Source organism: Impatiens glandulifera, chromosome 2 (genome assembly GCF_907164915.1).
Source record: "Impatiens glandulifera chromosome 2, dImpGla2.1, whole genome shotgun sequence".
Lineage (NCBI taxonomy): Eukaryota > Viridiplantae > Streptophyta > Magnoliopsida > Ericales > Balsaminaceae > Impatiens > Impatiens glandulifera.
Genome location: NC_061863.1, coordinates 66,527,363 through 66,539,786, shown reverse-complemented (window position 1 = coordinate 66,539,786; position 12,424 = coordinate 66,527,363). Strand labels below are relative to the sequence as shown.

The 12,424-nt window shown below is 32.7% G+C and overlaps 3 protein-coding genes across 3 annotated transcripts; all 3 read left to right on the top strand.

Moving 5' to 3' along the window:
* The first annotated feature begins 606 nt into the window (after window positions 1-606).
* Window positions 607-1,831, top strand: LOC124925259 (NAC domain-containing protein 76-like). The gene is made up of 4 exons (XM_047465229.1): window positions 607-778; window positions 853-1,133; window positions 1,205-1,273; window positions 1,400-1,831. Exons 1-4 carry the CDS (start codon window positions 607-609, stop codon window positions 1,829-1,831), a joined length of 954 nt encoding a protein of 317 aa, XP_047321185.1.
* Window positions 1,832-5,151: 3,320 nt separating this feature from the next.
* LOC124925677 (triacylglycerol lipase SDP1-like) lies at window positions 5,152-8,319 on the top strand. Its single transcript, XM_047465749.1, has 4 exons — window positions 5,152-5,345; window positions 5,436-6,955; window positions 7,037-7,180; window positions 7,274-8,319. Exons 2-4 carry the CDS (start codon window positions 5,531-5,533, stop codon window positions 8,153-8,155), a joined length of 2,451 nt encoding a protein of 816 aa, XP_047321705.1. The 5' UTR covers window positions 5,152-5,345; window positions 5,436-5,530; the 3' UTR covers window positions 8,156-8,319.
* A 787-nt stretch (window positions 8,320-9,106) lies between these two features.
* Window positions 9,107-9,860, top strand: LOC124927038 (probable calcium-binding protein CML35). Its single transcript, XM_047467376.1, has one exon. The coding sequence runs from the start codon at window positions 9,149-9,151 to the stop codon at window positions 9,710-9,712; it is 564 nt and encodes a 187-aa protein (XP_047323332.1). The 5' UTR covers window positions 9,107-9,148; the 3' UTR covers window positions 9,713-9,860.
* The last annotated feature ends 2,564 nt before the right edge of the window (window positions 9,861-12,424 follow it).

Below are 12,424 nucleotides of genomic sequence, written 5' to 3'. Positions count from 1 at the left end.
ACAATAGTAAACTAAAACGAAAATTATTGAAAGCTTTTATTGTTATTATATATGTATTTTTAGAGTCGTTGAAAAATAGGGTTTGGTTCATGCAAATAAGGAGAAGTTAAGGATTGAGTCGGGCATTCAACGGACAAAATTTCATGTATCTTCGAATGAGACACAAACATATATAACCAACTCCTCACACTCTTGTCTTCTCCAGCTAGCTAGCTCCTTGACTGGTCTTTCTCTATTTTTACTCTCTTTCTCCAGCTTCATCATCTCTATCTATTCGCTTCCTTTCTTTGCCATTGTTGAGGTATCATTATTATTATTTTCATGGTAGATTGCTATTATTTTATCAGTAATTATATATGTGACAAGAAAATTATTTAATGCAAAGTGCACACTGAAATCTATATATGATGGGATCGTACTTATATCAGTTTTCATAGTTAATGGGTCTGAATTCTTGACAAGGCGTATGTTTAACGTTGTTGTTCTCTTGTATATATTAATTATTACTTCTCCTCCAATTCCATCATATATAATTAACTAGGTGATGCATGTAGAACTGAGTTAGTTCGATAACTAGCAGTTAAGGCGCCTGAAGTCCAGGCAGGGATGGCAACAAGAAATGGACAGCTGCTTTCTGTTCCTCCAGGGTTTCGGTTTCATCCAACAGAAGAGGAACTTTTGTATTATTATCTGAGGAAGAAAGTGTCTTATGAAGCCATTGATCTTCAAGTCATTAGAGAAGTCGATCTCAACAAGATCGAGCCTTGGGACCTCAAAGGTACAATATATGTTCATTCATTTTGATCATCATCAATTGTGAGTACTGAACTAATAATACATATATATATGCAGATAAATGTAGAATTGGTACATGTCCACAGAGCGATTTCTATTTCTTTAGTCATAAGGATAAGAAATACCCGACTGGAACTCGAACAAATCGTGCGACCACAGTTGGATTCTGGAAAGCAACTGGACGAGATAAAGCCATTCATCTTACTACAAACTCTAGGAGAATTGGCATGAGGAAAACTCTCGTGTTCTACACAGGCCGTGCCCCTCATGGTCACAAAACCGAATGGATCATGCATGAATATCGTCTAGATGATCACACCTCTATTCATGACATGCAGGTTATACAATTAATTTTATATATCAAATTCGTTAATTATAGGAAAACTTAACATTTTTGTTATGGAGACAGGAAAATGGATGGGTTGTGTGTAGGGTGTTCAAGAAGAAAAGCCATTATCGAGATTTCCAACAAGATGATGTTTCATTAATAATGGATCCAACAGCAGCAGCAGAAGAAGATGGTTTCAATATTAATAATAATCTCCAGGAAGATAATGATGATGATGATCGTTATAATAATAATAATAGAAGCTGTGTAGATAAGGTCAACTTTCCAATGAACTCAGGATCATGTTATGTCGGATCAATATCATATAGTAACCTATTACATCCTCATCAACTGCTAAGCCCCAATACGATCATTAACGACGGAGGCGGGCCATCATCGTTAAACTTTATGATGAACAATAATAGCTCATTGGATGTGGACGGGTCTGATCAAACCGCAGTAAGGCTAACATCATCATCATCAACGGCTGCTGTAGTAGGTGGTTCAAGCGGCGGCGGCGGTGATTGGTGTTTCTTGGAGAAGCTTCTAGCAAACAATCATCACAAGCCCTCGCCTCATTTAGCTCTTAATAATAATAATAATAATAATAATCAGATGGTGGGAATTATGGGATCCTCATCGACTAGGCTCCCATTGCATTACTTGGGATGTGAAGCAGATCACATGCTCATCAAGTATCCCAAGTAGCTAGCTAGCTAGCTAATTAAGATATATATAACTATTTTTTATATCCACCATTTTTAATCAATATGCATGTTCAATATATATTATATATTCTGCAACTTAATTGGAGACATTGAAATTCTTACTTATATTGTTGTTCTTAGTCTAGTACTCTTATAATTAATTAATATGTTGGTGTAAATTAATAAGTCGAATCAAATAGTGTTCATTCTTCCTATTTGTGCTATCTACTATTAATGTGTTTCAAAATAAGGTTTTCTACAATATGGATGGATTCCTCACATCACTGGCTCTGTCAAATGTCAAAACAGATGTTGGTAATATTGCTAATTAAAGTTTCTATAAGTTTCATATAGGACATTGTTATTATTATTCCATCTCAGTTGTGCGGAGAAAAATTATGGAATTTAGGATTCCCATTAATATTTCTTTTTTTTTGGTGGAGTGCAATCCCCAGTGATATTTTACCTGATGATAGAATATGTATGTGCAAGGGTCTTATCTTAGTTAGTCGATATAGTCTGTGTCTTAAGGAGGTGGAGACGGTACCTCATCTCCTTTTATATTGTAATTTGTCGTTGGTATTTGAAGTCTTTTTAGAGTGTTACTAGTATTCATTAGGTTATGTCGAGAACCATTGGTGCGTGTTGGGATTCGTGGATTGAGGTAGCTAGATTTGCGGGCTTGAAAGTCCAGTGGCGGACCTACAAGGGGGGCCTTGGGGGGCTCGGGCCTCCCCCAACCAGGGTAAAACTTTAAAGATATTATATATATATGTTTATCAAATAAGGCTTTGCCTGAGTGGTTTTGGAGCTGAAATGTATAGTAGAGGTCAGAGTGATCAAATCCTACCTCTAACATTTATTTAATTATAACTTTATTTTATACAAAACACTATTTTCTAATATTTATAATAAACTAACCCTTCCTTTTATAAAAATTAATTCATAATTATAGTATTCTAATTTTAAATATAATTTTATTAAAATAATTATTATTAATATTTTATTTTTTTGTATATAAATAACATTTATTTATATAAGTTAAAATATAAAGAATTATATATAAAATAATGAAAATCATATGATATTATTATTTATTTTAAAACTACATTTATATTATAATTTATTTATATATATATATTTTATTAATTTTAATATAATTAATAATACAAATTACTTATAAATATAAGGGTAAAATAACAATTTATATAAATATAAGGGTAAAATATTATTTTAAATTAATTTTAAATTATTTCAACAAATAAATGTATTTGTTAGATTTTATTTAGGGGTTGTGACACATATTTATTTTTAATCATTTATTTTATGTAGGATATAGAATAATGAAGATGTTCTATAAACGAATTTGTACTTCTACATCACATGACTAGCATGAGTCTTCTCAATCAATTAATGAGCCTACTAATGAGTCTAATGTTACTGATCAAATATACATGGTTAGAATATAGCATATCAAAAGATGCATCATTTTGTTTTTGGTGTTATCTTTTCAAACATTTAAATAGAGAAAACGTAGATGATACATTTATAGGAGATGAGTACAAAAATTGGAAAAGAGCATTAGAAAGATTCAATCGTCATATGAGAACTTCAAATAGTTGTCATAATGAAGTTAGAATTCAATTTGAATCATTTTAAGATCAAAGACATAACGTGAGAAACGTTTTACGTACACATGGTCGTGATATAGAAATAAATTATCACACATGTTTAACGACAATATTTGATGTAACACGCTTTCTATTGAGGCAATGATTACCTTTTCGAGGACATGATGAGTCAAGTAGTTCATCAAATAAAGGAAATTTTCTTGAATTGATTGATTGATATAGTCAACGTAATGAAGATATTTGTCTTCTTTTATACCGACTCATGGACAAGAATAATTTAGTAATTGTGCTTATTAGTATTTTTATGTAATTATCGAGTAAAATTTTAATTAAAAAATGCATTTATTTGATAGCCAAAAATGCTACGTTATTAGGTATTTGGCCCCCCGAGAAAATATTTCTGGGTCCGCCACTGCTTGAAACAATAGGGTTATATCCCCATTATTTTCTAGCGGATAATTTGGTTGAAGAAAAATCGTAGAATCTTCAACAATCTCAAACAACTGTTGCGGATCTTTCACATTAATATCATCCTAACATTATATAAGGTTCGATGTGTGAAGCCGATTCAGTCGAAAAGTTCATTGTATTTTGAAAGATCTCCGTACATATTAGTTTTGTATTATTTGTGTAATATTCTTCACAATTTCATTTTTTTGTTATGGTCAAACGACTATTCATAAATTTATCTTAAGACTTACACTTATATTCTAACATGTAACTAAACGATAGATTAAAACTAAAAAGAATAAAAACAAATCGTGTATCGGTTCGGTTCATTTTTAGTTACCCAAAATTGATATGTTCCAACTCCAAATTACCTCGAACGGGACTATACATGACTCATCAATGGTTTGGTGGATGGAGACAGTTCTTAATTAATTAATATATCAAATTTATAGAATTTGAATAAGTTATGAAGACTGATGAATCTTATAATGTTTAAATGAGTCATACAAACACACTTGTCATTTGAAGCGGATAATTAGCCAACCGACTGGACTTTTTTTTTATTTTTTTATTTTTTTATTTTCAGATAAAGAGAAAAACTGATCGTGGATGATTGTGAATAAAGGATATATGAAGCCAAATAAGTGTTACAAGCTGTCAACCTTTTTATCATTTTCTATTTTCTTATCCTCTCTTACGTATTGTATTGCACTTCTATCCTTATCCTTCTTCCAATTTAAAAGTTTTCAAATAATAATAAAAAAAAGGTTTTTTTTTTATAAAATAAAATAATTTAAAAATATTAATATATAACTTATAACCTATTAGTCTAGCTTAACTAATAAAAATATCTTAAACCCTATTTTTATTGGATAAATTTCAATACATAATTCATATTAAACATGATTTAAAATAATCAATTAAATAAAATAAAATAAATACAAAAACATCATTATAATAATAATTTTAATTTTTTTTAAAATAAAAATATCAATATTTTTTTTTAAAAAATTGGACCGTTCAACATAGCTATATCCTTGTAATTTAGTCAACAATTTGAATATGACCCTATCATTTTAGATCAATGTTTTCCCTAAATAATAATATAACAAATCTCGATGATGGGTTTAATGTTATATTATTAATTTAAAATAGTCATGTGCTTTTTATTTAAAAAAAAAAAATTTGAAAGTTGGCAAAATTATCGAGTCATATACGCGTCATCTTCTCCATTTTCCTATCCTGAAATCTCAATCCCCCTTTTATTTATTCCGGCGTATTTCCCTTCTATACGGAATCTGGGTTTCTCTTAATTCTTCACCGCCACCGCGCAGCTATTTTCCGGTCAAATTCTCGCCTTTTCTCTTCTGGGTTCTCTCTTTTTTCTATTTGCATCGAACGATTCTTCAACTCAATCAATATCATAAATTCGAGGTATGCTTTCATGAACATTGATGATTCTATCTTATTGTATTCCTCTGTTCCTTTGATTTCTCTGTTATTAAGCTGAACGATTGATCACAGATTGAAATCTATCTTCGAGGTTTATAGAGGCGAAACCCCTATTTGCCCATTTTCCATCTTTCTCCTTGCATTCTACCCTTTTGTTGGATTGAGATATGGATATTAGTAGCGAGGCGGCGGTTTATCCGTTCTTAATCGGACCATCAACCGTTCTAGGTCGAACAATCGCCTTCAGGATATTGTTCTTCAGGTCATTTGCTCATATGCGACACAGGCTTTTGTATTTGTTAATGTATTACCTTTATAAAGGGAATAACCTTCTGCATAGAAATGTTAGACCATTGCTGTCATGGCTTCATCCTCGAAACCCTCAGGGGATTCTAGTGATGATGACGGTTATAACTTTCCTGTTGAGACGATACACAAACATAAAATCCAAGGCTGAGACGGTTTACAGGAAGAAATTTTGGAAGAATTTGATGAGAACCGCATTCACATATGAGGAGTGGGCTCATGCTGCTAGGATGCTTGATAAAGAAAACCCTAAGATGAATGAGGCACAGCTTTACGATGAAGAATTGGTACGAAATAAGCTTGAGGAGCTTCGTCAAAGGCGGCAAGAGGGTTCTATTCGCGATATTATGTTCTATATGCGAGCAGATCTTGTTAGAAATCTTGGTAATATGTGCAATCCTGAGCTGCACAAAGACAGGCTTCAAGTGCCTAGACTAATCAAGGATTATATCATCGAGGTCTCGACTCAATTGCGAATGGTTTGTGACTCTGACTCTGAGGAGCTCCTGTTGGAGGAGAAGCTCGCGTTTATGCACGAAACTCGTCATGCTTTCGGTCGAACCGCTTTGCTTCTTAGCGGAGGAGCTTCCTTAGGAGCTTACCATATCGGTGTGGTTAAGACACTAGTAGAGCACAAACTTCTGCCTAGGGTTATAGCCGGATCAAGCGTGGGATCTATCATATGCTCGGTGGTGGCCACTAGGTCGTGGCCTGAGCTGCAGAGCTTTTTCGAAGATTCTTGGCACTCGCTCAAGTTTTTTGATCAGATGGGTGGGATTTTCACCATTTTCAAACGGGTAATGACCAGAGGTGCTGTCCATGAGATCAGACAATTACAAACGTTGTTGAGACATCTGACAAACAACTTGACATTCCAAGAGGCGTACGACTTGACGGGTCGGATTCTAGGAATCACGGTTTGCTCGCCGAGGAAGCACGAGCCTCCTAGATGTCTGAATTATTTGACCTCGCCTCATGTGGTTATATGGAGCGCTGTCACAGCTTCCTGTGCCTTTCCTGGGCTTTTCGAAGCTCAGGAATTGATGGCGAAAGATAGAAGCGGAGAGATTGTTCCTTATCATCCGCCTTTTCGCTTGGGCCCGGAGGCAGGCACATCTGCGAGGAGATGGAGGGATGGTAGTTTGGAGATCGATTTGCCCATGATGCAGTTGAAGGAGTTGTTTAATGTTAATCACTTTATCGTTAGTCAAGCCAATCCCCACATTGCGCCTTTGCTTCGCATGAAGTCTTTAGTCAGGGCTTACGGAGGCAGCTTTGCTGCGAAGGTTTGTTCTTTTCTTCGATACTTTTTACTTGGGTAATTTTAGTGGAAACATATTTGATAGATTTGCTGTTGTTGTGTGCAGCTTGCTCATATAATTGAGATGGAGGTGAAACATAGATGTAATCAAGTACTAGAACTCGGTTTTCCTTTAGGCGGACTCGCCAAGCTTTTTGCCCAAGACTGGGAAGGGGATGTAACCGTCGTAATGCCCGCCACCTTAGCCCAGGTTCGCACGGTTTGCATGAATCTTTTGTGCAATTTTATTCATTCAAAGTAAATAAATTGACTGATTCTTCTATGGTTTGCTTTGAATTTTCAGTACTCGAAACTCATACAGAACCCATCTCATTCGGAGCTACAGAAGGCAGCCAACCAAGGGAGGAGATGTACATGGGAGAAGCTGTCTACAATAAAAGCCAATTGTGGGATTGAGTTGGCATTTGACGATTGTGTGGCCATTCTGAACCACATGCGAAGACTGAAGAAGAGCGCGGAGAGAGCAGCAGCTTCATCTCACGGGTTAGGAACTAAAACCTCGGTTATGTTCAACGCTTCTAGAAGAATTCCGTCGTGGAATTGCTTGGCTCGCGAGAATTCAGCAGGATCCTTGGAGGAAGAGCACCTTTCCGATTTTAATCACGGTCGTAATCCTCGACCTCCTAGGAAGGCTGCGGATGGAAGTGATACTGAACCGGACAGCGGGGACCACATTCCTTGGACGAGGTCAGGGGGTCCTTTGATGAGGACCACTTCTGCCGATACCTTCGTAGACTATATGCATAATCTGGATATGGAAGGAAGACTAAATTTAACCCAAGGAGTTCTACAAAGCAATTTGACTGTCCAGGTGGCGGGTGATCATACATCGACTACCCATCATCAAGATGGCTCGGATGGCACATCGCCTTCTCGAACTTCGGACATAGATTCGAACCAGAGGGAGTTCAGCAACCGGGTGCTGCTGTGTAATTCGAGCATTATGGTTTCGGAAGGGGACCTTTTGCAGCCTGAGAGAAGAGACAATGGTATTGTGTTCAATGTGGTGAAGAGGGGAGATTTAACACCGAGAGACAGAGCTTTAGAATCGGAAACTGGCAGCCCCTCTCATGCTTCAACTGCGGAATGCATGCAATTGGACAGCCTTGAGAAACAAGCCGACGAAACCTCCTCCGACTCTGAAGTCGATGCAGACGAAACTTGAGTGTTTTGTGCAAAGAAATAAACTTTTGTAAAATTGGTTCAATGCATGCATCAATGAATGTAAATGAGAGCAAGGCAAGTGTGTATATTACTATTATATACTCCCTTTTGTATGTTTCTGGGACATGATAAATAATTATACAATCACTCAATAACAGTTTCAATTACCAAAATCACTGTGTTATTATTTTTATAAGGAACTAAATGTAATACATTAATTTCTAAATAACAGAAAATACCATTTAAAAAATCAAATGATACAAGATTAAAATTCTTTTTTTTTGGGTAACTTCAAATTGGAAAAAATCTCAATCTGGATTTCGGGTTTCAGAAAAATAATTAGAAGATATATGTAAAAGTGGATTAAAGAAAATTTTAAAAAAATCCCTATAAGAAAAAAAAAACTTAATATTTGAGAGCATAGTCTCTTTATAAGAGAGATGAACACAGGTTCGAGAAATGGTGACAACACGATTAGAGGTATGTGCCGCAGACGACTTATAAAAAATTAAGATTATTATTCGGATTCGATATGACAAAATAGATATGATTAAATAAAATAATAAAATACCGCAAAAAAAAACTCACATATAAAAGTGACCAAACACCTCTAAAACTAGAAAAGGTATTTGCATCACAATTATGTGTTCTTGACAATAAATTAATTCTGAAAGGAATTTTATAATTTTATCTCTTTTTGTAATTGATATTTTTATATAAAATGAAGGACTAAGACATTTATGATTTTTTTTATTAAAGCTTTGAATAGTAGTAAATCTCTTTATGAATAGAATAAAATAAAATCTGTTTTTATATTGGAAAGTAATAAAAAAAACAGATTTTGATAATTAGGTAAAAAAAAAGAAAAAGAGAAGGTTCGTGGAAGTTACTTAGGCATTTCCTGGCAATTTCCAGACTCCACCATTTTAACAAGTTTGCAGCTTCCTCCTCCTTTCCAAGTGCTCGCTGCTGCTTCCCCTCTCTAGTTTCCATTATGAAACTCCTGAAGAAGCTCAGCCCTACCCGTCTCTTTCGTTCCCGATCCATTTCCCGATCGCCGTCGCTCTCGGCAACCTCCTCGTCCGATGCCTCCGTCGCCGGAGGAAACACGACACCGAAAAGCGTGCTGCAATCGTCCGATCTAATCCATGTCTTCAACAAGATGGACAGAGACGGTAACGGAAAGATCACGAGAGACGAATTAGAGGTGGTTTTTAGCCGGCTAGTACCGGAACCTCTGAGCGAAATCGAAATAACTGCTATGCTTTGCGATGTAGATCTAGACGGTGATGGCTGCATTAGTTTAGATGAATTAAAACTTCTTGGCTCTGCTTTTGAACGCCCTGCTTGTCAATCAGAACTCTTATACGCTTTCGAGTTCTTCGATGCCGATCGTGACGGACGGATCACGGCGGAGGATCTCTACGCCGGGCTCGCGGCTGTCGGAGACAGTTGTACGCCGGAGGAATGCGTGCGTATGATAAGCGGAGTGGACGCCAATGGAGATGGATTTGTCTGCTTCGAGGACTTCGCTCGTATGATGCAACAGCAGAAATGAATTGTTTGTTAATCGAGTAATGATTATTACATAAATCTTTAGCCCAAACACAAAGGGGGTTAAGGTTTGTAATTATGATTGCTTTTAGCAAATTGAAAACGGCAATTTACAATTATAATTTTAAATAAATTATATATCATTTAACATTTACAATTTTTAAATCAAAAAAAAATTATATTGAAATAATCACTGTTATCTGAGTTTAACCAATAAAATAATAATAATTACCAATTTTATAAATATATATATATATATAATTACATTAATTTTCAAATAATAATAGGTTTTTTAAGAGTGTTTACAAATGAGATGAAGCAATTACTTGATGAAAATTATGATGGATAAAGTTAAGGTGTTACTAGTGATTATTTAATATTTAATATTTTTACATGTGAAACAGGGAAGTGATTTTATTTTTATAAATAGATATTTTGAAACAAATAATGAAATATACTATTCAAATAAATGTAACTTTTTATATGTTTTTGATAAGTATTGACTGATCTATACTGGTCATTTAGCTCACGCAAAATTAACGATTGTTTTATCTGATTATTAAAATATTAAAAAAAATTATATTTATTTACTTATTTTATTCATAATTTTTTTTTATATCGGTTAAGTTCAGTCCTAACTCAAACTATTTATACGCTATTTTTAATAACTCAATCTAAATATAAAATAGAGAAAATATTTTATAAGTGAAATTTATAATTATGGTCCCAATCTCTTTTAATAAGTGGGAGTAAATTATAATTAGATTTAAATAAATGGATTTTTTATATCTTTTGATACCTTTTAATATGTGTAATTTTTAATTAGAAATCACAATATCTTTTTATAAGTGAAACAATTTACATTTAGTATGAAATACACTATTGAAATAGTTGATTTTTTTAAATGATAAAGTGGATGAGAAATGATTTTTTTTTTTTTTTTTTTGTGTGTGTGTGTGAAATTTATAAATCATGTTACATAAAATATTTAATTATTTATAATTTTTTTCTTAGTGTTTTTAGTTTTTGTTTGTTTATTCTTCTTTTACATTTTCTTAGTTGGCTTGTTTTCTTCTATAAATTATATTCTGTATTTTTATATCTCAAATTTTAAAGCAAAAAAGATTGAGTCTTTTGAAGCTATTGAAATTCTTATTGAACATTTCGCTGATAACACAAAGGATTTAAATAATATAGTCTAATCTATTTTCTTATTTAGTTCTCGTGTTATACTCCGATAGTATACTCCCATAATCCTCCCACCTTATCTATTCACTCTAGTATGATATTTACACCAGTTATTTGTAAAAAATCAAGAAATTACATGTCTTTCTGATTAACAATGCATAGTTGTTGTCTCTATTTGCAGTTGAAATATTTTTTGAAATTAACCTTTTTTTAAGAAATTTAATAACAAAAGTTTTATATTCCAAATGTTAGTGATGCGTAATCTAACGTCGGTAATGGGGTTCTATATGTGGACTCCTAAAACGCCGCAAAACATGTTTGAAACTAACTTTTTTTTTTTTATAGTGGCGCTTGTTCTTCTATTCATTTAATATTTGAACGCTGTTGATTTTCATATTTAGCTACCCTTATAATTAAAATTTGGTTTGAAATATTTCTAAATATTGATAATATTATAATTTAATATATTTTATTATTAAATATGAAAAACATTAAATATGATTTTATTACAGAATTTCATGTAAGAAAAAGCAAAACGATCATATTTTAAAATATCATAATAATAATTAACCGTTTGCCTCTTTACGGAAAAGAGGGATCCGTAATTGGGATCATTCCTGATAGAATAACTAATCTATTTTTTAATATTATTATACTTATAATTATAATTATTTTTATCACGTATGAATAAATAAATAAATAAAAATTAAACGTTATTTTTATTTATTCAAAATTATTTGGCATGAGAGTGATTGAACTAAGTAAAACTTCCACTGCATTCAATTGGTTAATACAATATTCCATTGTTTCTCTTCAATTAACTGTGTTTTTAAGAATTAAACTTGAGATATCTTTATATTATTACATTTATTATTATAAGAACCTATGATTTGAATTATCATAATAATAATTAAGTATCATTAATTTTTATTTTGTTATGGTGCAAGTTCGAAACATATATATAACATTTTTTATTTTATTTTTAACCATTTTAAGTTTATGAACGAGTCAATCCAGAATTCGACTCAAATATTCATTTACTCTCACATATATATTTAAATTAACCACAACTCTTAACTCGGCAATCCGGACACTTTGAAAATTAAGCATTATATATAGATTATTATAAGAACCTATAATTTGAATTATTAATTTCTGTTTTTAGTAATTGTGTGCTATAATAATAATTAAGTATCATTAATTTCTATAGAAAATGTCATCAAAAATATAATATTTAATATATATAATATTGTTTTGAAAATTTAGATTGTGCTTCTTGGACTTGTATGGGGTAGTGGTTACTACGGGCCTATGTAATAATAATGGTTTACTGGTGGTCAATCCATCATAGGCATTATTGAGTCCTTTGTGGACCTTTTTTTATCATTTGATATTTTCATCCATGAGTCAAATTTGGAATCTTCAAAACATAAGATAATGATTCTATAGAAGTGACAAAGAAATATTTATTTAGACGGTTCTAATAAAAATTAACAATAGAATTTTAATATCTTAAATAAGACTTCTG